At 54.7% G+C, this 27,589-nt stretch overlaps 1 protein-coding gene across 1 annotated transcript; it reads left to right on the top strand.

Annotated features, from left to right (window-relative positions):
• CA5A (carbonic anhydrase 5A) lies at nt 1–27,589 on the top strand. The gene is made up of 7 exons (XM_070044303.1): nt 1–157; nt 1,936–2,133; nt 15,583–15,701; nt 17,833–17,928; nt 18,058–18,120; nt 23,191–23,346; nt 27,126–27,589. Exons 1-7 carry the CDS (start codon nt 1–3, stop codon nt 27,342–27,344), a joined length of 1,008 nt encoding a protein of 335 aa, XP_069900404.1. The 3' UTR covers nt 27,345–27,589.

Below are 27,589 nucleotides of genomic sequence, written 5' to 3'. Positions count from 1 at the left end.
ATGCTCAGGCTCCTGGGGTCAGGCAGGGGTCATCCGAAAGCCTCGGGTCTCTCCGTCCTGGTCAAGCAGATGTGCGGGACCCTCCGCAATCACCCGCTGACGCTGGAGCGATGGTGCTCTCAGGGCGCCTGCGTACAGACAAAGAGGAATGATGCTTGTAAGTAGAGCTTCCAGATGCAATTTGCTGTTTGTCTCATTTTATGGTGTATTTCAAAATGGGAGACGGTCCGGAGCCGGACAGCTTGGCTTCAGATTTCCACATTGTCTTTCCCATGGGAGACGTGGGCCAGTCCTTAAGCTCAGATTCCCAGGGCTATCAGGAAGGCGAGATGCTCGGAGCAAGGCAGGTAGCAAGGACCCCCCCAAGACGAGCTGTTATTACAGCCCCCACGGAACAAGCCATGCTGCCAGTCATTAGGGCTCCAAACACCAGCAGAGAACATCTCAGCAAACACGGTAACTAGGTCGGCAGCCAGCTCGGTCCAGAGACTGCCCTGTGTCAGCCTTGCCCCGGTGGCGGTGTCCTTGGTGCTCTGTGCCCTTGGACTCATCCCTCCCTCTCTCTGGGCCTCAGATTCTTCCTCTGTCAGATACAGGGGCTGCATGGACAACTAAGTTCACCTCTGACGTCAGTATTCCACACTTTCCAGGTTTCGGTGGTTGGAAGAGCCTGGGCTTCGGAGTCAGTCTCCGGGGGTGTGTGCACTGGTGACTTTTGTCAGAGGTGAGAGCTGGTGGGTTGCTTCACCTCCCCAAGCCTCAGTCTCCTCGTCTGTAAAATGGGGTGATGAAATGCCACCCAGGGCCACCTGAAGATGAAACGACGTGAGCACAAAGCCGGGCACACACCGGGCTCTCGGCAAACACTCTTAGCTCTTCCCAATTAATCCGTTGGTCCACACCTGAGGCTGATGCCAAAATCCCCGTCTTTCCGCTGTTCTAAGCCTCTCGTTTCATGCTCCCACCAGCGCTGTGTGATAAGTACCATCGTGATCTGCCTTTTACAGGTGATGAAACTGAGGCTCAGAGAGGTTAAGAAACTTGCCAAGGGGCACAGAGCCACAGAGTGGTGGGGCCAGGACTCCGGTCCACGTGGCCTGATGCTCTTCATGGTCACGGAGTATAAAGGAGGGGACAGGTGCTGAGAGACAGTTGTGAAGACGTCCACAGTGAAGTGAAGAAAACCGAGGTGAAGACCCACTTTGTACTGAGCAGTACTTTTGCTTTTTCGGAGAACTCTGTGTATGTTTCTGTGAGCTTGGAGGAAAGCGCCAGAGGCTGTGCTCTAAACCAGCCAGAGGCAGCTGCCTCTGGGAATCGGGGTGCGCGGGTCTTTCTACATGAGTGCAGACCCTTCTCTATGGTTTGAAACTTGCAAGGAGTCTGGGTGGGGCCTGAGGTTCTGCATTTCTAGCAAGCCCCCAGGGGGGCTGCTGGTCCGCGGACCCCACCTTGAGTGCTGGGTAACTGAAAGAGCGGGGGTTGGGAGTGACAAGGCTTCTATTCCAGACCCTTCCAGGCAGGGTCTGGTGTGGGTCCTGGGACTCTGGTTTCCTTCTCTCTGAGACCTGTAGCAGCCCCCCAGTCCACAGTCCTCCACCGCCTGCCTCCCCGGGGCTGGGCTGGACCCCCAGGCATGACTCCCTGTGACCACGCTGTGACAATGACCACAGATGAGAACCAACTCGGCGCAGCGCAAGGGCGGGAAGGAATCGGTTCCTGGGCGTGGTCCGCGGAGGAGGTGGCGCGAGGGCCCCGCCCACCAGGGGCGGCGTTAAGAGGCCGAGGGTCTGGTGGCCCCAGGCTCCACGTTGGGCCAGGTTCCCCCGTGCTGGCTCCTCTGGGACCGCGTTTGCAGGTTTCTGTCGCCCCCTCTGAGGCTGCAACGGCGCCCACGCACCATCAGGGGCTCCTCTTCCCTCTCTCTGCCCCCAGTGCATGCCTTCTGGAAGGGCCCGGCCTCGGTGCCAAGGGGGGCCCGGCAGTCCCCCATCAACATCCGCTGGAAGGACAGCGTCTACGACCCCCGGCTGAAGCCCCTCAGGGTCTCCTACGACTCGGCGGCCTGCCTCTACGTCTGGAACACCGGCTACCTCTTCCAGGTGGAATTCGACGACTCCACCGAGGGGTCAGGTGAGCCTGAGCTGGGGTCGGGGCCCTTTGCTCCTGTCACTCCGGAGAGTGGGTCACGGGGTCGGCAGAGAAGAGGACGAGGCACGGAGAACGGCCGAGGCTGGCGATGGGGACGGGCAGAGTGATGTTCACCTTAAAGCTGGTGTTGCCGACCAGCTACGTCACACGTCACTGGGGACAAAACTCTGAACGGTGAGGGCCTCCCTGGGGGGTTACATTCCAGGGGCTGGAAGGCAGAAACAGTGAGCTAATAAAACGTACACTGCACTCAGAGGGGAAAAGCAGAGTGGGGTGGAGGAGAGAGTCTCCGAGGTGAGGAGTTCTGGAAGGAACAGAGGAAGGATGGTGGCCGGGCGTCCGGAGCCTGGGAACCTCGCTGGTCCTCGTTCAGAGTGAGACGGGGCAGTGACCTGGCTGATGTCCAGCTGCTACAGGAGGAAGAGGGGAGGGGAAAGTGGGGAGTAGGGACGAGCCTGAGCCTGGCTGGGGGTGTTGCCAGTGGCGGAGGGCTGCAGGGCCGGTGGGCAGGGAGGCGGGTCCCGGCGTCCTGCCAAGGGCTGTACTCGCACCATCTCGTTAAGCCTCACTGGCGGGAACCCTCACCCGTGCTGGGTGGATACTCTACAGGTTTGGGAAGTTTCCTTCCACTTCTCTTTTACTTGTGGGGACTGGCTGCCGGATTCCATCTGGTGTTTTTCAATTTTTTCTGGTCTGCCTCTGAGAGTCGGGAATTTGCAACGGGCGGGGGGTGCCTACGTGACCAGCCCCCACTGAGAACCTTGGGCACCGAGTCTCCTATGGGCAACCCTGGTGGGCTGCACTCCACACGTGTTGTCACAGCTCGTTGCTGGGTTTCAGGGTGTGGCTTATGACACCACCAGAGAGGACTCTGGAAACCTGGTCTCCTCCAGACACTCCCTCTCCCTCTGCCGTTGTTGCTTTTGCACCCTTTCGCCGTGGTGAGTCTTAGCCGTGCATGTGACTATACGCTGAGTCCTGGGGGTTGCAGGGAACCACAGAACCTGGGGACGCCAGACACAGCCCCCAAACCCAGGTCCTCTCCAGGAAAGCCCTCGGTCCACTTCCTCCCATATGCCCAGTCGTCTTGTTCACTAACCCATGGCCCCAGTGAGGATGTAAACTCCACGAGGGCAGGATCACTCCTACTGGACACCGCAGGTGCTCGGTAAACTGGTGGATGAATAATGAATGTAAAGTTAAAGGTAGAAACGAGTCAGGCAGAGGGGCTGGACGGCAGTGGGGGCCCAGCCTGAGCCGCCCCAACTCTGATGGACCAATGGCTGCAGCATGGCATGGAGAGCCCTTTTTCCCTGTGACAGGCCCTGTGAGGTGCTTCACGCACACCGTGGCTCAGAGTTTCCAGGGGTCTCTTTCCTCATCTCACAGGTAAGAAGGAGCCCATGTTTCCTGAGCACAGCCTACGTGCCTGGAATGGCTCTCACAGTATCCCTCAGGATTGCTTCTCATGTAGGGCTTGCCAAAGGCAAGTGGACAGGAACCCCAACTCTGATCGACGCAAACCAAAGCATCTTCTTGGAAGGATAAGATTACCTCAAAGAAGAGAAGGGAAAGTTGGATGTTAACCAGATGTTAACCAGACGTTAACCAGATCTTTTTTTTTTTAAGATTTATTATTTATTTATTTATTTTTGGCTGCGTGGGGTCTAAGCTGTGGCACGTGGGATCGTTTGGCGCGCAGGCTTCTCTCTAGTTGTGGCGTGCGGGTTTTTCTCCCTGTAGTTGTGGCGCGCAGGCTCCAGGGCATTTGGGCTCTGTGGTTTGCAGCATGTGGGCTGTAGCTGAGGCCTGTGAGGTCAGTAGTTGTGGCGCGTGGGCTTAGTTGCCCCTCAACATGTGGGATCTTAGTTCCCTGACCAGGGATCAAACCCACGTCCCCTGCATTGTATGGTGGACTCTTTACCACTGGGCCACCAGGGAAGCCCCTAACCACGTCTTTAAAAGCACAGGGACCAGGCCAGCTCAGGGATCTGGGGAGCAGAGGTTTATGCATTTATGTACTTAGCGTGCCAACTTTTTTTCTGCCTTTTTTGGTCTGTTCCAAGCCCAAATTCCCAAGGAGCAACTAAAATTGTCCTTTCAGGTTTAATACGGTTTATATTAATTTTTTTTTAATTTTACACAGCAACTTATCAGATTGAATAAAGAATAATAGTTCCTGAACTTTTAATTGGTTGGCTAATAGTTGTGTGAATATACTAGTCATTTTGAGAAAAACAGATTTGGATGTAGATGCGTTCCTATCGGATCTATACTCTTCCTGTATAATCTTTATGTGCAGTCAAGGGTCTTAGGGACATTGTTACCGAATGCAAGTTCATGTGCCCGACAGACAATGAGGCCAGAGAGTACCGAAATGTCGCAGTGTGGAGCAGAGAAAGGTTTATTGCAGGGCCAGGCAAGGAGACAGGTGGCTCGTGCCCCTCAAAAAACCCCAAACTCCCTGAAGAGTTTCAGCACATTTTGTTTAAAGGCCAGGAAAGGGAGGGGCGTCCCAGGGGATGTGATCAACTTGTGCGCAATTTTCTGATGGGCTGATGGCTCTGGGAGGTCCCGAGGCTATGTGCTCAGGGTCATCAATTAGTTCATTTCTTCCTCATTTAGTGGTGGTTTTTAGCATCTGAAAAACTCAGGAAATATGCCTGAGATACTATTATCTGGGTACTTCAGAGAGGAGGTATAGCAGAGGATCTAGGGGAGAGGTCGGTCCCGGGAAGGCCCCACAGGGTCCTTCTCAGTTACGATATCTCTATAACAAATTCATTTTCCTTTAAGTCAAAAAATGTGAAAAACTTCGAAGGTTACTTTGGACTTTTGTATGTATATGGTTAAGATACCTTTGACAAACTAAGTCAGAGTCCCAGGGGAAGAGGACTGGTGGCTGAGCTTGGAGTCACCCTGCCCCTCGTCGGCGGAACACCCAGCACCCTGACCAAGATCACACACCCAGGGACGCGTTGGTCCAGGGGAAATCGTGGCACTGTTTCTAAAAGGGGGAAGGTATGCTGGACAGAGAGACATGCAAACACCCCCTTTCAAAAGAGCCCCGGTTGGATGAACAACAGCCCGGCACAGACAGATGCCGCTATGGAGGGTATGAGCATCCTCATTCTTCTCTTTTTTTTAAAGATTTATTTTATTATTTATTTTTGGCCACGTCGGGTCTTAGTTGTGGCACGCGGGATCTTTCGTTGCGGCTCGTGGGCTTCTCTCTAGTGGTGACGTGTGGGTTTTCTCTTCTCTAGTTGAGGTGCGCGGGCTCCAGGGCACGTGGGCTCTGTAGCTTGCGGCACACAGGCTCTCTAGTTGAGGCGCTCGGGCTCTCTAGTTGAGGCGCTCGGGCTCAGTAGTTGAGGCGAGTGGGCTTGGTTGCCCCGAGGCATGTGGGATCTTAGTTCCTTGACCAGGGATTGAACCCGCGTCCCCTGCATTGGAAGGCAGATGCTTTACCACTGGACCACCAGGGAAGTCCCCATCCTCATTCTATGTAAGGAGGAACGGAGGTTGCAGGTGGGGCAGGGAGAGTGACGGTGGAGGGGAGGCTGGGGGCATCCGGTTCAGGCCCAACTCCTGCTGATTCTAAAGCCCACGTCGCATCACTGCGTCAACCGTGCACTGACACGTCCAGACACAGCCGGGTCAGAATCCTCCCTCTTGCGGCTCTGCCTCCTTCTGGGGGGATCTGTTCCAGGTGGGGGTTTCCCAAACGGGGCGACAAGGGCGGGCTGCGGCACGGGCCGCTTCCCAGTAGGGCGGCGCTAAGGGCGGCGCCTCTGTCCCCACGATCGCCGCATTGGCCCCAGGCTGATGGCCGTCACCCAGCTCCGGTCGCTCGTGTGGGGTGAGGCCATCACAGTGACAGGCTGAGCCCGCCTGGAGCAGGAGAGGACCGAGAGGGGAGGACCCCAGGGGTACGGTCCCCAGGAGAGAGGCACGCTCCCCGTGCTCTCCTGGGAGCTCCCACCTGGCGGTTGAACCTGAGCTGACCCCGGCATCCCCCAATCCCGGTCGTTTTCAGATTCAAGGCCTTTGCGCCCTGTTGCAGCCAGGCCTCTGTGCCGACCAGGTCCTGACCCCCGCTCTTTCGCTCCTCCAGCACGTTCTCAGTCGGGTTCCAAGGGCCCCTCCCCGCCCTGCCACAGACCCAACGAATTCTCTGGGTGTCTCTCCCTGGCCGTATAAATTATTTGGATAATCCCCCTGGGGCTCACGTCCACACAGGCCAATCTGGTTTTACTTTACTTGTCATTTTCCCCAAAGCCCAGTTTCCTCTTTCTTTCTCTCCTGCTCAGTTTCACATGCCCCACCCACCCACGCCCATCTCCAGCCTCTAGCCACCTCTGTTCAGATTCTCTGTCTTCTTTGTTCACCTCCAATGGAAATTGGAAGGTGCCGGGAGCAAAGGAAATGGAAAATGCAACTGAAAGACGGGAAGAACTAAGAATAAGTTTTGCAGTAAGAAAATGAGAATCGTGAGACACTCCCATAATTTTTAATTTTAAATTCATTGACAGAAACGGAAAGCCTTGGCGGCAGGAAGGGAAGTGGGTGGAGAAGGTGCACGGTGCAGAAGTAACTTTGCACAGTATGTGAGCACTTTGGTCAGGTCACACCAACAGGTGAGCGCAGGAAGGCTGAGCAAACCAGATCGGGGAACTGAGGACATTAGGGTTCCAGCGGGTGAGGGATAGGAGAGCTCAGAGATCAAGGCCGGTCAGCAACAACGACGATGAATAACAGAGGTGAAGGCAGCGGCTCTTTCCAAGGAATGTGAGACTGAAGGGCAGGGAAGGAAGGGCTGGCAGAGGGTAGGAAGCAAGAAGGAACATAGCGCCGGCTCCAGACAGACCCCGTGGTCACACCCCGCAAACCCGTCACAGGCGGGGCCCCCTTGTCCCAGCACCCGAGCGATCCTTTTCCTAAGGAGTGACAATGCCGTTTCCACCCGATGGGCAGTGTAGGTGCAGAAGTGGGGTGGAAGGACCAAAGGCCACAGATAGATCCCGCTGTTCCTTGAGGAGACGCCTGTGTTCTCTGAGCCAGGTCCTAGGTTACCACGAGCAGTGATGTCGTTACTGCTGCCAGGTGCTTTTGAGTGCCCGTTACACGACAAATCAATGTACAAATCAGGGTACTTTTTTTTTTTGCGGTACGTGGGCCTCTCACTGGTGTGGCCTCTCCCGTTGCAGACGCGCAGGCTCAGCGGCCATGGCTCACGGGGCCAGCCGCTCCGCGGCATGTGGGATCTTCCCGGACCAGGGCACGAACCCGTGTCCCCCGCATCGGCAGGCAGACTCTTAACCACTGCGCCACCAGGGAAGCCCCAGGGTACACTTTTGAAGGCATTTCATTCTCACAGTAACTCCAAGAGATGGGTTAATATGCCCATACATGGGAAGAGGACGTCTGTGTCCAACATTCAGATCAGGGCTGTTTCCAAATCCCACTCCCTCCCCGCCATCCACAGAGAAGAAAAGAAGCCGGGAGTCCAGGTCTTGCTGGCACTGTAGTGCCCGAGTCCCACGAGTTCAGATGTTGCTCCCCCCGCCCACTTAGCCGCATGGACTGCGGGAGCCGCCTTCCCTGCTAGACCCTCCTCCTCTGGGGGCGGCTCATCTTCCTCCTGAAGGGCTCAGGGGGCGGGGAGGACGGTATGGTGGTCAGGGCCCAGCTCTGCAGCAGAAAGAGCTTATCAGCCTGGTAGTATAAGCTCGTTCCCTAACCTCTCTGACCCTCAGTCTCCTCCTCCGTCCACTGAGGTCGGACACCCACCCCGAGGGAGGATTAGAAGAGGCCCGAGGGAAGCACTTACCTCCAAGCCAGGAGAAGTGAGCGTTTCAGCCGTGATAGCTTAGCTTCACCTGCTGGGGCCCCTCCCAGATAAGACCAGAACAAGACACAGCTGTGCCCCTCTCAGGCCTCCTACTGGAGGGAACCCAGCGCCGGCCAGGCCCGGCCCGGCTTCCTCTGACTACGGAGGACTCTGTGGTTGGTGACCCCATCCATCGGCCGAAGGAGGAAAAATGGAAACTCCAAGCCTGGAGCTGTGAGCAGCCTTCCCGAAGGGTCACTCACTCTCAAGGACCCAGTGGGCACAGAGGTCGCGGGCCTGCTAAGGCTCCTTCCAACGCCAAAGTGGATTTTAAGCCGTTTGTAAAGGGGGGGCCAGTAATGGCCTTTCAGCCTCTAAATGACAACTAATAAGGACGCCCAGCGCCACCGGGACAGGGTCCTGAGCGTGAGCTTCACGGAGTCGGCAGCGGGTGTACACAGCAGGGCCCGGTGAGCGGCCTTCGCTCCTGGAGTGAACGCGTAACTGCAGGTCAGTCTGATTTTAAAGTTCACAGACTTCACGTCCATCCGTTGGGGAATCTTCACCCAAGAAAACTGACTCCAGCACGAAAGCCAAAAGGGAGACGCCGGGAGAGTTTGGGGGTCCCTGCTGGAAAGGCAGGCTGGAGATGGGGCCGGGAGGCGGGTCGCGAACGAGGCAGCAGAACTGCTTTGCCATCTCCCAGCACCCTGCATCATCCCACGCAGGGCCCAGGGCCCAGGGGACCCTTCCCCCACGGGTCAGGCGGGGGGCCTGCAGTGGGCGTGAGCTGGTGCCTCCCAGACAATGCAAGGGGGTGGCAGAGGGGGCTGCATTCCGGGAGGGGGTCCTGTGCTGTCGGGAAGGTGACTGGGGCCACTCGGTCCACACTTGTTTCCTGGGACAGTTTTCACTGCAAATTCGTTCATTGGCATTCTGATTCTTAAAACCGTATAGTTTTCATCTTCATTCCTTGTATATCCGCTGTTTCTTCCCTCAGGTTCTGGGCGTGGGTATCTTGGGGGGCAGAGGTGTGATTTGGAGGTTGGGTGGAGTGTGCTTCCCCTCACCCGATCTGTGGAAATGATAATCCCCACCCAGGAAAACACGCCTCCCCCGACGGTCCCTGAATCCATGTCAGTCCCTCCCCGACCCCACACCCCAGCCAGGCCAAGGTCACCAGTGCATCGCACCTTCCCTCCCCCAGCCTGGCTTCAACTGCTGCTCCCTTAGGGACACAGGGTCCTCGTGACCAGCCCGGCAGCTTCCCTCTCCTCCTCCCTCTCTGCATCTCCCTAAAACACCAGCTCTTCTGCCCCGGAAAGGGGGCTGCCAGTCTTGCGGGGCAAGCCTGAGGCCCGTCTGGTGCCAACACACCCCTACCACTCCTGGGGGCTCATCAGCGTCGTGGGCAGCTGTCTGAAGAAACACCCCGCTTACCGGCATCGGTTGGGAGGTGGAAGGTGGACGCTCGTAGGACCGTGTGACATCCCTATCCGCCATCGCACCCAGTGTGGTGAGCCCGTTCTCCCTCCGTCCATTGCCAGGAGTGCCCCTCACCACTGCTTCCGCAAAACCACCCAGGAATTAGCCATTCCTGCTCCATGCAAGGAGCTAGGATTGTAGATCTGCAATACAGCCGCGCAGTAAGCACCCTGCTGTGCCTGGTGGCGCGTTAGGCCCCAGGACCTCCCCAGACGCAGTCTCTGCTCGCAAGGAGATCTCAAGTTAGGAAATGCAGGAAAAGGTGCGTTGAAGGATAGACTACGTCAGGGACGGGGATGCAAGTGTCGCCTCCAGACCCCACCTCTCTAGGCAGACATCCATTTCTAAAGACTGGAACGTTCGAAGTCTGCTGACGAAGGCTCCCCTACGTGGCCACTGCCGGCACCTGCCCCTTTGCCCTCCGACCTGTCTCCCTGCTGACCTTGCGTTCCCGCCCCTGGGGGCCTTCGCAGGTCCATCACAGTGGCCTGCTCTGTCCCTCCAGGCCTCTCTGCCTGTTGTCCCTTCCCGCCTACAGCCGGCCCTCCTCTGCCCTCTTACGGCTCAGCTGAACCCCTACTTCCTCGGGGAGGCCCTCTCTGATGCCCCGCACCCCTCAGCTCCCCCTAGAGCACCCCGTCCTTGCCCACATGTCCACGACTCACTGCCTGCCTGCCCCTGGGAAGTCCATGCTCCGGGAGGGGCAGGGCTGCCCCGTGTCACCCTCTCCACGCCCAACATTTAGCCGCGGCTGTGGCACATCGTAGGAACTCAGTGAATATTTGTTGAATGAATGCATGGTTTTTCCTCTTTACGCTTTGTGGCTGGCCGAGCCCCTTCTAAAGGACACTCTCTTAAGATACATTTATCCCTCAAAGTCTTCATGCGCAGGTCCTGTCTTGGGAGTAATGGTGGCTATTTCCGGTGACTGCAGACCTCTGCTGGGATGATGAGATGGTGATCATGATGTAATAATAACCAGAATACGGTCGTAATAACAGAAGGTCCTACCACTGGTTGAGCTCCTCCTGGGTGCCAGGGGCCGTGCTAGGGGGCGTTTGGTAAGCACTCGCCACATTCTCATGGGCCTGGGGGCATCATTATCGTTGAGAGATAGGACCACCGTGTGGGACACGCCCGCCTGAAACCAGGATCTGTGCTCACGTGTGCCTGGCTTCAAACCCAGAGCCGATGTGTGGTGGTCCCAGAGGTTAGCTCCCCAAAAGCAATCTGACCTCCCTCATTTCTGGATTTTGGGGTACTGCGGGTGGGGTCGTGCCCCTCAGGCACCACCAGTGCACTGGCCGCCAGCTGTGGCTCCCGCTTTCCTGGAGAGAATGACAAAGACCTCCCGAATCCAGAGAACGCACGGAGAGCCTTTGCGCTCGTGCGTAGAGTGTCGGAGGGAACGTTGGTTAAATCCTGGAGGGGCACCAAGAACAGGCTGCTCCTCGGCACCATCGAGTCATTTGCAGTTTGGATTAATTAGAACATGTCAACCTGCTCTTGGACTTATTTTAAGCCCTAAGACAACCATGCCTGCCAACAGCCTGCTTATCCTGGTCAAAGCACCAAACTACAAGTTGACGGCTGTTATCAGCGGCTGTTGTGAGGACAGAGACAGTAGGATCTGGGCTTGCAGTCAGCCTCCAACATCTCTGTCCTCGGGGATGCAATTCCCCAGTTACACGTCGTGACACACCTGCTCCCAGAGACTGCCAGGGGGATGCATGGCCTCTGGTCTGTGAACAGCCCTGCGGATGGCAGAGTCTGGGGGCTGGTGAGCTAAAGGCCCCCTTGTCACAAATTGGGCTCGCCTGTTTTCTTTTTCTTTCTTTTTTTTAAAAATTAATTAATTAATATATATATATTTTTTGGCTGCGTTGGGTCTTCATTGCTGTGCACGGGCTTTCTCTAGTTGCCGCGAGCGGGGGCTACTCTTCATTGTGGTGCGCGGGCTTCTCATTGTGGTGGCTTCTGTTGTTGGGGAGCACGGGCTCTAGGTGTGCAGGCTTCAGTAGTTGTGGCGCATGGGCTCAGTAGTCGTGGCTCGCGGGCTCCAGAGCGCAGGCTCAGTAGTTGTGGTGCATGGGCTTAGTTGCTCCGCAGCATGTGGGATCTTCCCGGACCAGGGCTTGAACCCGGGTCCCCTGCATTGGCAGGTGAATTCTTAACCACTGCGCCACCAGGGAAGGGAATGACTCTGACGCTGGTCATTATGAAAGGTCACTGAGATTATTTCATCCAGGGCAGCCGCCTTAAGCTGGACTCCTAACTTTCCTGGTGGGAAAAGGTGAGCGTTTGGCTTGAACCCTGCCACGAAAGTCGAGGGGCTGGACCCAAGCAGGCCTGGGGCGGAGTTGCTGGGGGACCTGGGGCAGGTGATGGACCCCTCTGAGTCTCAGTTTCCTCATCTCAAAATTGGGCCAGCAGTAGCTGCTCGCAGGGTCACTGTGAGGGGCGGTCCCTGGGGAAGGTAGGGTGCTTTGCACTATGCCCAGCGTGTAGCGGGCGCTGGGTGAATGCTGGCTTGTCACTTAGTACACTCAGAGCTCATGCTGACTGTCCACAAGGCACTGGCGATCACGGGCACCGACAGATGTGGGTGCACAGTGCCCGGGACGCAGGAGATGCTGACCCGTGAGAGCAGATGAGACCCTTTACTCATCCCGTCGCACAGACGTGCCATGGCTGCCGGCTTTCGTCCTTTGGGTGCTTCCAAAATACCGGGCATTCTGCTGAGAACTTTGCATTGAATCCTGGCAACGTCCCATGGAGTAGGTGCTAGGACCCTCCCCATTTTACAGGCGGGGAAACTGAGGCTGGGAACAGTTTAGTAACCGGACCGAGATCGCCGCGTTCGGAGGCGATGGCGCCAGCACCGACCCAGAGCGCACCCCCGACCACCTGCAGAAACGGGGCACCGTTCTCCGGTTTTTCAGCAGAGACGCTGGCACTCGGCTAGTGGCTGTCTTTGCCCATCCATCTCATTTTAGAGACATCGTTCCAGAGAGTGTTCTGTCCCTGACTTGAAAGATGCTCGAGATGTACAAGTCTGACGCCCGAGCTTGTACTCAAGCAGCTCCTGTACAGTTGATGCGGTTTCTCTCCTGAAATGCCTTTGAAGGAGGGAGGCTGAGGGCATCACAGTGCCCGGTTCCGGGTGCACCACCGACCGGCCGCAGGGCGCCACTGCAGCCCAGCCTGTGGCACCAGGGCTCCTCTGGCCACGCCTCCCCTCCCTCTTCGCTTCCCCCCTGAGATGCTCGAGCTGTGCTTTCCTCCTTATCTGCATCTGCAGGTCACAGAGCTAGCGAGGGGCAGCAGCCTGCGGGGTTTGCTGTGAGTTTGCTTGGTCCCAGCTCAGGGTAGCCCCCGCCCGCTTACGTACAACCAGGTGTCAGCCTGCAGCCGGAAGGAGAGGCCCCACCGAGAGGAACCTTCCTCCCTGCAGGCCCGATTCCAAAGCTGACCTCCGTCCACATTCTCTTCCTTCAACGGGCAGCTGTCTTTGGGAAGCAGACAGGAGGGAGTCCCCGTGCGAGAGGCTGCTTCTCGGAGAATTCTGGAGGCAGCTGGATGCGGGGAGAGTGTGGGGCCCTGGTCCCTGGGCTCCAGGCCTGCCATGAGGGTGACCCTGGCAAAGTCTTCACCTGCCGGAGGCGGGGGCATTGCTCGTGCCCGGCCCCCTCCCCTCCCCTGCTCTCTGTCGGTGGCCACAGTTGGGAGTGGTTTTTCTACGAGGTTATTTCTGGCGGGGTCTGCCCGACACCCAGCTGGTGGTGGGGTTTTGCCTCGTGCAGTTGGTGTCGCTCTTTCTGGAGACCTTGTGTGGTGTCTACACGTCAGAGTCCTCAGATGCTTGAGCTGGGAGGGACCACCAGGACCACCTAGCTAGGAATCCTTGCTTTGTTATTACGTGAAGGAGAGCCCAGTCCCTGAAAAGTTACGTGGCGTGTGGTCACCACCATCATTGTCATCACCGTCTGACCGCACTTTATGAGGCCATCCTGCCAGCACTGCTCATTTCACAGGTGGGACAGCTGAGGCTCTGAGAGGCTGATCCACTTGCTCGAGGTCACACAGCAAACGCACTAGTCAGTGCATTCTGGCGGTTCCAGGTGTCTGCTGGCCAGGGCTCCCACCTCCCCGTCCAGCATGATACACAGTGCCAGACAGGAGTGGCACAAAGATGGCACTGCTGGTGTTTCAAGCTTCTGTAATTTCCTCAGATGATGTTTTGTACTCAAGGCGCGGGTTTGGGCGTCAGACCTGGCTTCGAATCCTGGCTCCCGTGCCCGGGATTACTGACAACCTCTTTAGCCTCTCTTAGTAAATTCAAAAACAACACAAAACTACAGAGGTCAGTAGGCTCATGTATCCTCACCCCTCAAAGGAAAACAATCACCCCCTTGTATTCTCATTCACAGAAAATCCAGTAAAGTCTTGTGATTTGAACCCAACAGGGAGGTTTTCTCTCCACCTCGGCTTCTTGCCTGCAGAACGGCTCCTCCACACCCGTGGACTCAGGCTTCCTGATTTACTCTGATTTTTTAGACTTGCGGGGGGATGAGATACTTCTCTGTATGTTTTTCAAGTGAGATATAATTTGTGGGTGTTCAGGAGAATAAAGCCATAGAGCCTCATGACGAGATGCCCGTAACGACGTTCTAGACCAACGCTTTCAAGTGAAGACAGACAGCGAGAAGCTTCATGACTTGATTGAGGGCAGAATAATGGGCTGAATCTGTTTTTCCAGTTTACAGTTCACTGCTTTCTGCTACCAGTACCTTCAATGGCAAAAAACAAAGCAGAAGCACCCCTGCCAGTCGTATTTGACCCTTTCAGCAGCGTCCGTCACGTCACTAAGTGTCGTCCCTGCTTTTGCCGCGTGGAGGAGCTGATGCAAGCAACGCCCACCCCTCCCCCCACCCCGGGAACTCACGCCGTCGCTGTGCCAGTGTCCTCCAGCCCTGTCCGAGGATCCCAGTGTCACACTACGCTCACCTCGAATACAAGCGGATGTCCAACCGTTACCATTACGTTTGTAGCACTTGGTGGTGGAAATCTGTTAGCAAAGTGCAGCTGAAGACCGGAAGACCGGCTAAACCCTGTGCATCAGGGCCCCCCCGGGAGCTCATTCAAATGCAGGCTCCCAGCCGTGGCCCTGGACCTCTTGGGACAGCACCCATGATCCCACAGTTCAGAGCAGATGCCGCCATGACAGGTGCTCAGGGATGATGAGCCTGTGTGCGTCACGCTGACAGCTCTTGGGGATGCCTCACCAGGAATTCAGGGTGACTTAGAAAGTGGTCATACAGTGAGGCTAGACCGAGCAGGGGCTGCCTGGAGATCAGCCCTGGTGGGAAATGTTACACCTTATTATTATTTTTTAATATTTATATATTTTTTAAATTTGGTTGCACCGGGTCTTTTCTGCAGCAGGTGGGCTCCTTAGTTGCAGCATGCAGCCTCCTTAGTTGTGGCATGTGAACTCTTAGTTGCGGCATGCATGTGGGATCTAGTTCCCTGACCAGGGATTGAACCCGGGCCCCCTGCATTGGGAGCGCGGAGTCTTAACCGCTGCGCCACCAGGGAAGTCCCCAAAATGTAGTACCTTATATCTCAGAATCTGTTTATTTAAACATCTTGCTCATTACCTATTAGCTTATGAAATTATTTGGTGATAGAATTTTATCTGCTCTTCTTTCATTTGAAAGACATCTCTTTTTTCTTTTCTTTCTTTCTTTTTTTTTTTTTTTAATTAAAGGAAGGTCTGGAAATCTTACAGGACCCGCACGGCACGCATCTCCAAAATGGTTTTTCTTTGCCTTCTTGCCGCCTGCAATTGGCTGAGGCCCCTACTGCCACCAGGTGGCGGCACTGGCATCTGCATCACTCAGGTGTTTCCTGTGCGCTGCCGGGGGCCCGCCGGGACCAGGTGATGGGGTCAGGTGACAGGGCAGACAAGGTCCCACGTTTCAGTTTGTGGTTTCAGCAGAACATCAGTCACTTGAGAGCAAAATCGAGTAACCCCAATGTAGTCAATGTCACAGCAACCCCACAGTCAAGCAACTAGACTAACACACCATTTCCACTGCTTCACCTTCCAGGAATCAGTGGTGGCCCCTTGGAAAACCACTACAGACTAAAACAGTTCCACTTCCACTGGGGAGCAGCGAACGAGTGGGGCTCAGAGCACACGGTGGACGATCACGTGTACCCGGCAGAGGTTCGTAGCAGCTGATGTGTGGGGACTTCCCGTGTGCCAGGTTCGATGTCAGGTGATCAAGCATCCTGGTTGCTCAGCACGGATTTCCTGGGACACGGGACCCTTAGTGCTCAAACCAGAACCACTGGCCACCCCACGCATTCAACCTCACGGCTCTCCTAAGGGGAGGGTACTGTTAGCGCTTTCAGCGAACAGGAGAAGAGACAGGCTCTGAGTGGAATTGTAACTTGCCGAAGTCAGGCAGCTGGGATTTAGGAGCAGCGTCTGTGCTCTTAGCTCTCGCTCAGCCACGCGCTTGATGCTGGTCGATGAGAGGCGAGAAGCTTCCTGTCCTTCGAGGCATTCACGATCTTACACTGAGGACAGAAAATCTTTACAATAGAAATTATCTTCAGAAAAAGGGATATTTGCAACATTTCCAAGTGGGAGTCAGTAAAGAAAAGGAGTAGAGATGAAGGTCAGGAATTGGATTTGGGTGGTTATGGAGTGGTAAGCAGTGCCTTACTGGTGTCCCCCAATATTTTATTATGAAATGTTTCCAACTTACCAAAAAAATGAAAGAACTGTATAGTGAGAACCCGTGAGGTTACCACCCAGATCCTGTGATTGACGTGTGGCAGATTCACTCTGGGGCGCCTCTGTCCACCGGCCCTCCCTCAGTCCACCCACCAGCCACCTGGATTTTAGAGGAATTTCAAGTTCTGGACTGTTCTTGTCACCATTGTTACGGAAGTAATACCATGGTTAAAATAGACCGACAGTCCAGTCAAACCAGAAGGGGAAAATCACTGCGATCACACGGCCAGAGGTGGCCTCTGGGGACAGTTGATAATTAGGGACTTCCATTGATAGTTAGAATTACACACATTTTGACAAATACGACAAAAATGAAGGAACAGCGGCTTGCAACACACTTGCTTTCAGTAAACCTCATTCCTCGTAGTAACTGTGCACCTGTACCTCGGTTTCTGGTGAGCAGCCTTTCAATAGAGGAGTCTGCTGCCCCCCAATGGAGGGGGCAGAGCTTGGGACCCACCAGGGGCTGTCCGTGAGCCAGGTGGGCGGGGGCTGCCCGACTGTCCCGGCCATGCCTCCGGCCCATGTTGGAGCGGGCCTTTTCCTGTGGGGTTTGGGAGGCCAGGCCAGCCCCACAGGTGGGGGTCCATGAAAGAGGAAGGCTGTGGGTGGGACCTCAGGCCCAGCTGTCCCTACTTCTGGAAGACCACGCGTGACAGTGGGTGGGGGGTTGAGGTGAGCTTCGGGAGGGCAGGGGGAGGCCACGCCACACTCACGGTCCCTGGTGTGCGTGGCCAGGAGCACTGAGACTTGTTGACAGGTGCCACCTGGAGCCACGTGGACCCCGCCCCGCTGGCAGGGCCGCGTGGGGGAGGGTCTTGCTGACCACGAGAGGCTGGAGGACTTTCTGGGCCGAGTCCTTGTGGACTCACGGCCTGGGTCACCGTTCAGAAAGGCCTCCACCACCACGCGTGCTGGAGCAGCACCTGCGGACAGACACCCAGGCCCCTTCCTGGTTCTGAGCCAAACGCAGCATCGGCCCACGTGCCCTCACACAGAACCCAGGGGTCCTGGTGCCGCCTCTTACTCACCAGGGCCCAGGAAAGCCCGTTCCCCCAGCCTGTTTCCCCGCTGATTTAAATCCTTGTCATCTGGTCCGTAGCGATGCTGATTTGGGACTTAGGAAAACCAGCGGAGGGCGTGTGAAGAAAGGACATAGGTGAAGTTCAGAGGAGGGTGACAGATGGAGAAAAATGCCATTTGGGGGGCGTACGTAGGTTCAAAATGATCCGTTGTCTATCTGAAACCCAGATTTAACTGAGAGGCCCATATCTGACCTGGCAGCCCTCATTCAGGGCTATCTGAGCAGTAGCAAACAATTCCACCACCCACTTCTGTTTGACAAAGTTAAAGCGAGCCTCCTCCTCTCCCCTAGAAATGCCGAGGCCCTGCTTTCTGGGGTTCGAGCGAGCTTTGGCTGGGGGAAGCGGCCTGCAGCCGTGGATTCATTAAAAGCATAACTCGGGCACGTGTCAGCCACACAGAGGGAGGAGCGGCGGGTTAAGCTCTCTCGGCTCCGTAGTGATGGAGGGAATTCTCTTCTTCTGGGTTCCAGCTGCATCTAGTTCACTGGAACGCTGTGAAATACCAAAACTACACGGAAGCCGTGATGGGAGAGGACGGCTTGGCGGTGGTAGGCGTGTTTTTAAAGGTAAGCGTGCTGGGGCGCAGCTCTCCTCGTCAGATCTGCTCTCTAAACAAGGTCAGCTTAGAGTGACGTGTGCTTGTCACCCTGTCCCCTGCCCTGTCGCGTGACGGCTCGGCGTGCCGCGCTGTGCAGCTGGGGGCCCGCCACGAGGCGCTGCAGGAGCTGGTGGCGGTCTTGCCGGACATAAAACACAAGGTAAGCTGCGTATTTTGAAATCAACATAATTGGAAAAGTGACATTGCTTAGAGTGATGACTGCTTCGCCAAAAAAGTAACCAAAAAAAGGAACCAGTTGGGTGGAAAGAGCGTCGCAGAGAGGGTCTGAGTCCAGTTCTGGATCTGGGACTCCCTGGAGCTGATTCCAGGTGTGTCTCGAGTCGGCTCACCGACTTCGAGGTGTTCCTGCAATTCTCGGGCCCTCCCTCCTCAGCGTAATGGGGTTTCCCAACATTCGGCCATTCAGGCAGCATCCTGGAGGTTTTTGCCTGTCTACCCACCTGGGGTACTATTAGTTACTTAGTACTTTTTATGAAAGTGATCCACTGTTTAAAAATCTTTAGCCTTGTCCCAGGCAAGAGCATCCGTTTGCAATAATGTTTGTTTTAAAACCAATTGAAATGTGGACTTCCCTGGTAGCACAGGGGTTAAGAATCCACCTGCCAATGCAGGGGACACGGGTTCGAGCCTCGGTCCGGGAAGATGCCACGGGGCAACTAAGCCCGTGCGCCACAACTACTGAGCCTGTGCTCTAGAGCCCGTGAGCCACAGCTACTGATCCCGTGTGCTGTAACTACTGAAGCCCACGTGCCTACAGCCCTGCTCCACAAGAGAAGCCACCGCAATGAGAAGGCCGTGCACCGTGACGAAGCGTAGCCCCTGCTCGCTGCAACTAGAGAAAGCCCGCGCGCAGCAACGAAGAACCAACGCAGCCAAAAATAAATAAATATTTTAAAAATAATAAAAAATATAAAACCAATTGAAATAAATTCTCAACTATCGGCATTTAAGAATGTCCACCTGCAAGCCACCTGGTATCCTTAGGGTCAGCCCCATCCTGGGAGAACAGGGAGATGGGGCAAGGGGTCCTGCAGACGCACCCATCCTGCCCAGCTCCCCTGCACAGCTGGCTGCACTCAGCATAGCTCCGAAAGACAGCAAGGCCAGCAAGGTAGCTTTTCTCCAGTATCAGCTGAGAGAGGGCTTTGATGGAGAAATGGAAATTCCTGAAAACTGCAGTTTATTTGTTCAGCACCAAACAAAAGAATTCCGAGCGCAGGAGTCACCCGTGGTCCTTGGACGTGGGGACGGGTGGGTCTCGACCTGTCTTAACAATGGCGAGAGCGGCTCCAGATGGGAGATGGGGGCCAGCCCTTCCTCGGCAGCCTCACAGGGGCTGTTTGATCTGTGTGGCACCCGCCCCTTGATGTTGACCTCCTGGGACCAGACCAGATCACCGCCCCCGTTGCCCCCGTCTGCCAGCTCAGGAACTCAGGAAGGTCTAGGTGCTGGGAGCATTCATCTCCTCCCTGGTCCACAGCCAGAGTAAACCTGGACGTTTCCCTGGTGGCAGCCACCCCCTCAGGGCATGGTCTCCACCGCTTGGTGGGAAAGAAAGAGCTGCTGTGAGGTGCTATGTGCTAAGGGGTCTCTTTGCTTCCCTGAAGGCTCTGGGCAAACTTGCAGGAGGAACGGTGTTGGCAGGGGATGGAGGAAGCTGCTGGGCCCAGTTCTGGTCCTGATGCTGCTCCCTGGGCCTCCGTTTCCTCACCAGAAGAATAAGAGTTAGAATCCGAAGAGAGTAAGGTCCCGCCTCAGCGGGCAGGGGTCTGTGTCCCGTGGGCCGGGAGGGTGAGCGGCTCAAGTCATTTGTCACAGTCTGTGCTCCTTCCTGGGTCCCCCCAACGTCTGGGTTGGTTTTTAAAATGTTCAGCCTTAGGAGGCACCTCTGTGGTGTCCAGCTCTGTGGGATGGGACAGACATCCCGTAGCATCTGGGTTTGCCGCCATCTAATCACAGTGGCTTTCGGAAGTTCTTATCTTTCTTTCTTTATCATGAAACAGACGTAAAGGCTGGTTCTGAAAATCCAAGGTGAGAGCCTCAGAGGACGTCTGGCACGTCAGTGCCTATGGGGCTGGCGTCTGGGGGCAGGAGGGGCATTTATCTGTCGCCGCACACCCGCAGGTACTTTCTGCGTCTTGTCCCATGTGCGTATGTGACCTGTGTCCTTCAAGAGTTGAGTAGACCACACGGTGGAATATTACTCAGCCATAAAAAGGAATGGAGCTCTGACACCTGCTACAACAGAGACGGCTTTTGAAGGCATCATTCTGAGTGAAAGAAGCCAGACGCAGATGATTCCATTTCTAAGAAACTTCCAGAATGTGCAGATGGGTGGGGCCTGTGGCAGGGTGAGGGCAGGTGGGCAGGTTAGGGGGAATGACGGCTAAAGAGTGTTTACTGGGGCTCTCTTCTTCTGGAGTTCTGTTCTGAGGTCACGAACATGTTCTAGAAGCGACAGTGCTGAGGGTTCGCGTGTCCGTCTGTGAATATACGAACAGCCGTAGAATCTGCACTTCAGGTGGGCGGGCGCCACACTTTGGGAAGCGTGTTTCAGTCATGCCGTTTTAAGCCGTCAACTAGACACTGGTGACAGGTGGAGCCCGGCACAAGGTGCTTGGCGACCATCTGGCAGAGAGTCAATGTACCCGCTTCCAGCTGCCAGAAACTTAAACACCACCTCCCCGTGGCTGAGCGGTGAGTCAGCGACCGGGGACAAGCCGTCAGCGGCTCCTTGCTTTTTCCTTTGAGGGCCGGGGGGAGGGGTGCCCAGCAGCAGGGAGCCTCCTTCCTTGGGGACCCGAGAACAGGTGCCTCGTGCTGACTGTCTCCCAGCTTGCCCCGCATGCGGCTGGGCCCCTGGTTCAGGCTCCACTCCGGCTGGGCACTGGTTGGTGTCCTGCTTCTCCCAGGGCTGCCCCCTCAGCCTTTCGGCTCGCTCACTTCACGGGGGGGCGGGTGGAGGCCCCGTCCTGGGCCCGTCAACCTGAGGGACCTCTCTGAGCCTTTCCCCTCTGAGCAGAAGCTGTCCAGGAGCTTTGCGTCCACCGAGGCAGAGACCAGCCAAGAGGCCCTGCTTTCTGTCCACAGCATCCAGACAGCAGCCCCCCAGCCCCTGCCTCTGTCGGTGGGTTTCTACGGGGGTCCCCAGCCCTGGGCAGAAGCAGGGTGTCCCCCCCTCCCCCCTCCCATCTCTCTCGTTTTATTAAAAAATAAATTTATTTATTTATTATTTATGTTTGGCTGTGTTGGGTCTTTGTTGCTGTGCCTGGGTTTTCTCTAGTTGTGGCGAGAGGGGGCTGCTCTTCATTCATGTGCGCGGGCTTTGCGTTGCGGTGGCTTCTCTTGTTGTGAGGCACGGGCTCTAGGTGTGCGGGCTTCCGTAGTTGTGGCACGTGGGCTCAGTAGTTGTGGCTCACGGGCTCTAGAGAGCAGGCTCAGTAGTTGTGGCGCACGGGCCTAGTTGCTCTGCGGCATGTGGGATCTTCCCGGACCAGGGCTCGAACCCGTGTCTCCTGCATTGGCAGGTGGATTCTCAACCAGTGCGCCACCAGGGAACCCCCCCGCATCTCTTTTAATCACTTCCGCGTCTCATGCTCATTCCAGCCCTGCGGCCTCTCTGCTGATCCCCCAGCCCATCAGGCCAGACCCTGCCTCGGGGCCTTTGCACTGGCCGTTGCTGCGGAGAAATCTCCTCCCCTTCACCTCCTCCGTGTCTTTGTTCAGACGTCACCTTCCCAGGGAGGCCTTCAGGGCCACCCCTCCTAAAACACCAGCCTATACTCCCCACATCTCTTACTTCACTGCCCTACCTTATTCTTCCCCATCACATTTATCACGTGTAAACTACTAGATGTTCTACTTATTTGTTCCGGGTGCCGTCTGCTCTCCTCCAGGAAAAGTGAGTTCCACGAAGGTGGGTAGTTTGTCTCTCCTGTAGCCCCAGCACCTCAGATAGAGTCAGATTTACTGTGGGTGCTCGAGAATAGCTCTGAGTGAGTGAGTGATGGTGGGACCCCATCAGGGTCATGAGGAGCTGAGAGGCAGGTTTCTCCCTATGCTTCTCTAGAGCATGGAAATGAAGCAAACATGGGTTCTGAACATGGGGCTCCCAAGCAGGACACGTGCTGACGGAGCAGCCTGGAGAGCTGGGCTGACCCAGTCCATCAATCCCACCCCTCGCTGATGAGAAGGAAAATTCTGGCACGAGTCAGGGAATTCGGCCAGTGCGGGGCGTCCCCCTGCGCGTTTGTAATTGCCATGGCTCTCACGCTGGGGAGGTCTGCCAAAGAGAGGATCAGCTGTCTTAAAAGTGTAATGTTTTCTGGTGCAGCCGCTATAGAAAACAGTCTGGTGGTCCCTCAAAAAATTAAACATAGAATTACCGTGGGATCCAGCATTTCGACTTCTGGGTGTATCCCCCAAATCATTAAAAGCAGGGTCTCGAAGAGATGTTTGTACACCCATGTTCATAGCAGCTTTATTCACAACAGCCAAGAGGTGGAAGCCACCCAAGTGTCCATCGGTGGCTGATGGATAAATTAAATGCAGTCCATCCACACAGTGGAATATTACTCAGTCTTAAAAAGGGGGGAAATTCTGACCTAGGCTACAACATGGATGGACCTTGAAGATATTGTGCTGAGTGAGATACGCCAGTCACAAAAGGACAGATCCTGTATTATTCCATTTATACGAGGTCCCTAGAGGAGTTAGATTCATACAGACAGAAAGTAGAAGGGCGGGTGCTGGGGGCCGGGGGGAGGAGATGGGGAGCTGGTATTTAATGGGGACAGAGCCTCAGTTTGGGAAGATGAGAAAATTCTGGAGACGGATGTGGTGATGTTTGCACAACAATGTGAAGGTACTTAACACCACTGAACTGTATATTTTAAAATGGTTAAAATGGTAAATTGTATGCTGTGTGTGTTATTTGACGTCAGCTTTTAAAAGTGTGATATTTTCGCAGCCAAGGTATACAAAAATGAGTAGCCTTAAAAGAAAAACTACAAGCCTGCGGTGGGCCTCCCTGCTCAGCGTGGAAGGGCCACATTCTCTTGTTACGGTTTCCAAACGTGACAACCGCGACCACAGCCTTTATCTCGGAGACATGCTCCCCTCCAGGCCACATTGCTGAGATAAAGCCAAGCGTGGCGCCCCCTCCCCGGCCTCCTCCACCCACCTGAGAGCCTGCGGTCTCCTCCCCCAGGACGCGCGGGCGGCCCTGGGCCCCTTCCAGCCCTCCTGCCTGCTGCCCGCCTGCCGGGACTACTGGACGTATCCGGGCTCCCTGACCACGCCTCCGCTCTCTGAGTCGGTCACCTGGATCATCCACAAGAAGCCCACTGAGGTGGCTCAGGACCAGGTGAGTGGCGCCTGTATCCAGCGCACAGCACTGCACGGGAATCCCTCCGGTTTGGTGGCTTCACTAAGATAGCGTGAACAAGCATCCTAGAGTTTCGTGCTTTGGTACCTTATAGATGTTCCTGCACAAGAAGAATCTTCCAGTTGAAACAGGAGCTCTTGGGGAGTGAACAGAAGTTCCCCATATCACAGGTCTCCTGACCTTGAGATATTGGTGGTGAGAGGGAGACAGAGACAGAGAGACAGAGAAAATCAGAGAGACAGAGATAGAAAGAGACAGACAGAGACACAGAGAGACAGGGAGGGAAGGTGGGGTGAAGGGAGGGAACTGAGGCGGGACAGTTATATTCAGCACCTTCTAATCTTAGTGGTCAGCCTCAGGCGTGGAGAGTCTCCCCGATGAAAAATGCCTGGACGAGGCCAGTACTTGCTCTTTGGTCTTCGTTGGGGTAAGGCGACTTTAAAGAACAGAAGTGACATAATTGGGACATGGGTCCGTGCCCATACTGGGACCTCCGTGGGTGTTTTAGATGAATAAATTAACTAAGAAAGGGATGTCATAGATGAATGCTGGAGAGCCGTGAAAGAAGTGGGGTCACTGAGGGAGAAGAGAAGCTTTTAGAGTCTGTTCTGCTTCTTTGGCTGATAGAGCAGTAGGAAATCAAGACCGCAGAGGGTTTTCTCTCATGCTGTGCTAAGAAGTTATGGAACTATAAGTGCCCAGAGAAAATTCCAGAAGGATTGTATTAGTCAGCTCTTGCTACAAAATGCTGTGTAACAAACCACCCCAAAACTCAATGACTAATAATAAGCATTTATTTTCCTGCTCAAGGGTCTCTGGGAGCTGGGAGAATCTGTTTTAGGCCATCGTTAGGGGTTGGGTTGGGTCCAGTGTCTCTCATGCTTCTTGGACCAGTGGCCACCCAGGGCTGGATTTCATGGCACGTGACAGAAATGCAAAAGACAAGCCAAACCGCACATGCACATTTACAGCGTCTGCTTGCATCACGCCCGCTCACATCCTGTTGGTCAAACCGAGTTATGATGGCCAGGCCAACGCCAGTGGGGCAGGGAGGAGGTGAGTGTCTATTTGCTGAGCAATGCCCTAAGCTGTCACACAGATGTGCACCTAAAAGTTAATCCTGGTTGTCCTATGGTCACAGATCTGCAGTGGTTCTTATTTTCTTTCTCATCCTTATTTAAATATTCTATTTTTTCTAAAATAAGTAGATATTACTTATATACTTTTTAAAAAGTTAAAGTATCTTTTTCTCTGGAAATCTCCAGAATCTAGAGAAAGTCTGTCTAGGGCACAGTTTAGGGATGACAGATATGCAGCAAGCATGCTCCACTGTCCCATCCTCTGCCCAGGACAGACATTTCTAATCGATCACAGCAGCATTCATCACCTCGCCTTCAGCTCTGTGTTTTCTGAGGGCTCTTGATGAGTCCTTGGAAGTCCTTCCAGCCTTTCAGTTCTGTGAAACAGCCTCTAATTTTATTTTATTTTATTTTTTAAAATGAATTTCTCTGTTTTATTTATTTATTTTTGGCTGCATTGGGTCCTTGTTGCTGCATGCGGGCTTTCTCTAGTTGCGGTGAGTGGGGCTACTCTTCGTTGCGGTGCACGGGCTTCTCATTACAGTGGCTTCTCTTGTTGCGGGGCATGGGCTCTAGGCGTGTGGGCCTCAGTAGTTGTGGCATGCAGGCTCAGTAGCTGTGGCGCACGGGCCTAGCTGCTCCGCGGCATGTGGGATCCTCCCAGACCAGGGCTCAAACCTGTGTCCCCTGCACTGGCAGGCAGATTTCCAACCACTGTGCCACCAGGGAAGTCCGCAGCCTCTAATTTTAAAGTCATGGGATGGGGCTTCCCTGGTGGCACAGTGGTTAAGAATCCGCCTGCCAATGCAGGGGACATGGGTTAGAGCCCTGGTCTGGGATGATCCCACATGCCATGGAGCAGCTAGGCCCGTGCACCACAGCTCCTGAGCCTGCACTCTAGAGCCTGCAAGCCACAACTACTGAAGCCCATGCGCCTAGAGCCTGTGCTCCACAACAAGAGAAACCACCACAATGAGAAGCCCACGCACCTCAACTAGAGAAAGCCTGCATGAAGCAACGAAGACCCAATGCAGCCAAAAATAAATAAATAAATTTTAAAAATAAAATAAAGTCATGGGATGATGCTATTTGTTTTGAAAGACTGAAGGTGGAATGTGGGTGCACGTCACCCACCCTTCCCCCAAACCAGAACTGTTACAGACGTGGTTGAAAATGTCCCTTGCTGGGACTTCCCTGGTGGCACAGTGGTTAAGAATCCGCCTGCCAATGCAGGGGACACGGGTCCCAGCCCTGGTCCGGGAAGATCCCACATGCCCCGGAGCAACTACTGAGCCTGCTCTCTACAGCCCGCGAGCCACAACTACTGAGCCCGTTTGCCACAACTTCTGAAGCCCACACGCCTAGAGCTCATGCTCCACCATGAGAGAAGCCACTGCCATGAGAAGCCCGCGCACTGCAAGGAAGAGTAGCCCCCACTTACCACAACTAGAGAAAGCCCGTGTACAACAACAAAGACCCAATGCAGCCAAAAATAAAAATTAATTAATTTTTAAAAAGACTTAAAAAAACACATTAATTTAATAAAAGAAAAGAAAATGGCTCTTGTCACCAAGACCCCTCTGTCACTCAACAAATGCATAATAAACACTTATTAGATGTCAGATGTTGTAGCAGGAGAGGGTGGGCAAGCAGGAGGGATGGAGGGGTGACAGAGCAGTGACCATAGTCTCCGTGCACTGCTACCCAGCAGGAAAATAGAAACGTAAGTCAATAGTTTTAAGGCAGAGTGGTAGGTGAGTATTACACCAAAATCCAGAGCAGAGCCCCCAACCCTCCTGGGGGCTGGGGAGGTAGTGTGTGCACCCCCTGGACGGCAGGGACAGGCCTGCCGAGCAGGCTTTTCTGAGAGGCAACAAGTGGTGAAAACAGGTGCACACGAGTGGACACACCATGCCTGAGTGCCTGGAAGAGCATGCCCCACACCCTACACAACTCCAGGGGGCTCTCCCTCAGCCATGCAGACCTGACTTGCTCAATTGGTGGTCACTATGCAGGTATAATCCCAGTTCTGGGTTTAATTAAGCGTGAAAGCTATTCTCACAGAGCACAGAGTATATTCCGAGAACAGATGTGATGATACATAAAAAATGGTCTCTTAGTTCCTGGAGTGCAAAGTGAATCAAATGTTACATTAGCATTTATAGTATATAAACTAGTTATCTATTGCCGTGTAACAAATAGCTCCAAAATTTAGTGGCTTAGTAAAACAATAATCATTTATTATCTCCCAGGGTTGCTGTGGGTCAGAATTCAGGTGGTTCTGGCTGAGGATCTATCTCTTGTGGAGTTGCAGTCAGATGTCAGCTGCAGTTATTTGAAAGCTGGGGCTGGAGGATTCATTCCCAACGTGGCTGGCAAGTTGTACTGGCTGTTGGCTGGGAGCCTCAGTTGCTCTCCCCGTGGGCCTCTCCAGAGGGCTGCTTGTGAGTCATTGCAGCACGGCGGCTGCCTTCCCCAGAGCAGGTGGTCCAGGAGGCCAAGGTGGAAGCTGCCATGCCTTTTCTGACCCAGATTGGGGTCACCTCCACCATGTTGCATTGGTCATACAGGGCCATCCCTGATTCAGGGATGCAAGGGGACCACACACGACACAAGGGACATGGGAGCTGGTTCACGCCCCAGCTGCAGCCAGATTACTCTGCTTGCTCTCCGTTCCAGCTGGCCGCGTTTCGCTCACTCATGTTTACTGCACTTGGTGAAGAAGAGAAGACGATGGTGAACAACTACCGCCCACTTCAGCCCCTGATGAAGCGGGAGGTCCGTTCATCCTTCCAGCCACTGAAGACGGTGCAGGATCCTAAATTCACTACATCCAAGCTAACGGGTAGACCTGACTTTAACAGGAGAAAGTATTGTTTCCCAGGCTTCGTGTACTGATCATATGTAACCTCTGAAATTAAAAATGGAGAAAGAGGTCGCAGTTTTAGTCAGTGTACTTTGCAGTTGCAAGGAAAAGAATCACTTCAAAGAAGCTTAAGCAGGAATCTCTCTGTGGTCCAGTGGGTAAGACTCCACGCTCCCAATACAGGTGGCCTGGGTTCGATCCCTGGTCGGGGAACTAGATCCCACATGCATGCTGCACTAAGAGTCTGTCTGCCTGCCGCAACTAAAGATTCCACGTG

This window comes from Globicephala melas, chromosome 19 (assembly GCF_963455315.2).
Source record: "Globicephala melas chromosome 19, mGloMel1.2, whole genome shotgun sequence".
Classification (NCBI taxonomy): Eukaryota; Metazoa; Chordata; class Mammalia; order Artiodactyla; family Delphinidae; genus Globicephala; species Globicephala melas.
The sequence above is the reverse complement of the archived record's forward strand: the minus strand, read 5'-3'. Positions and strand labels throughout refer to the sequence as shown.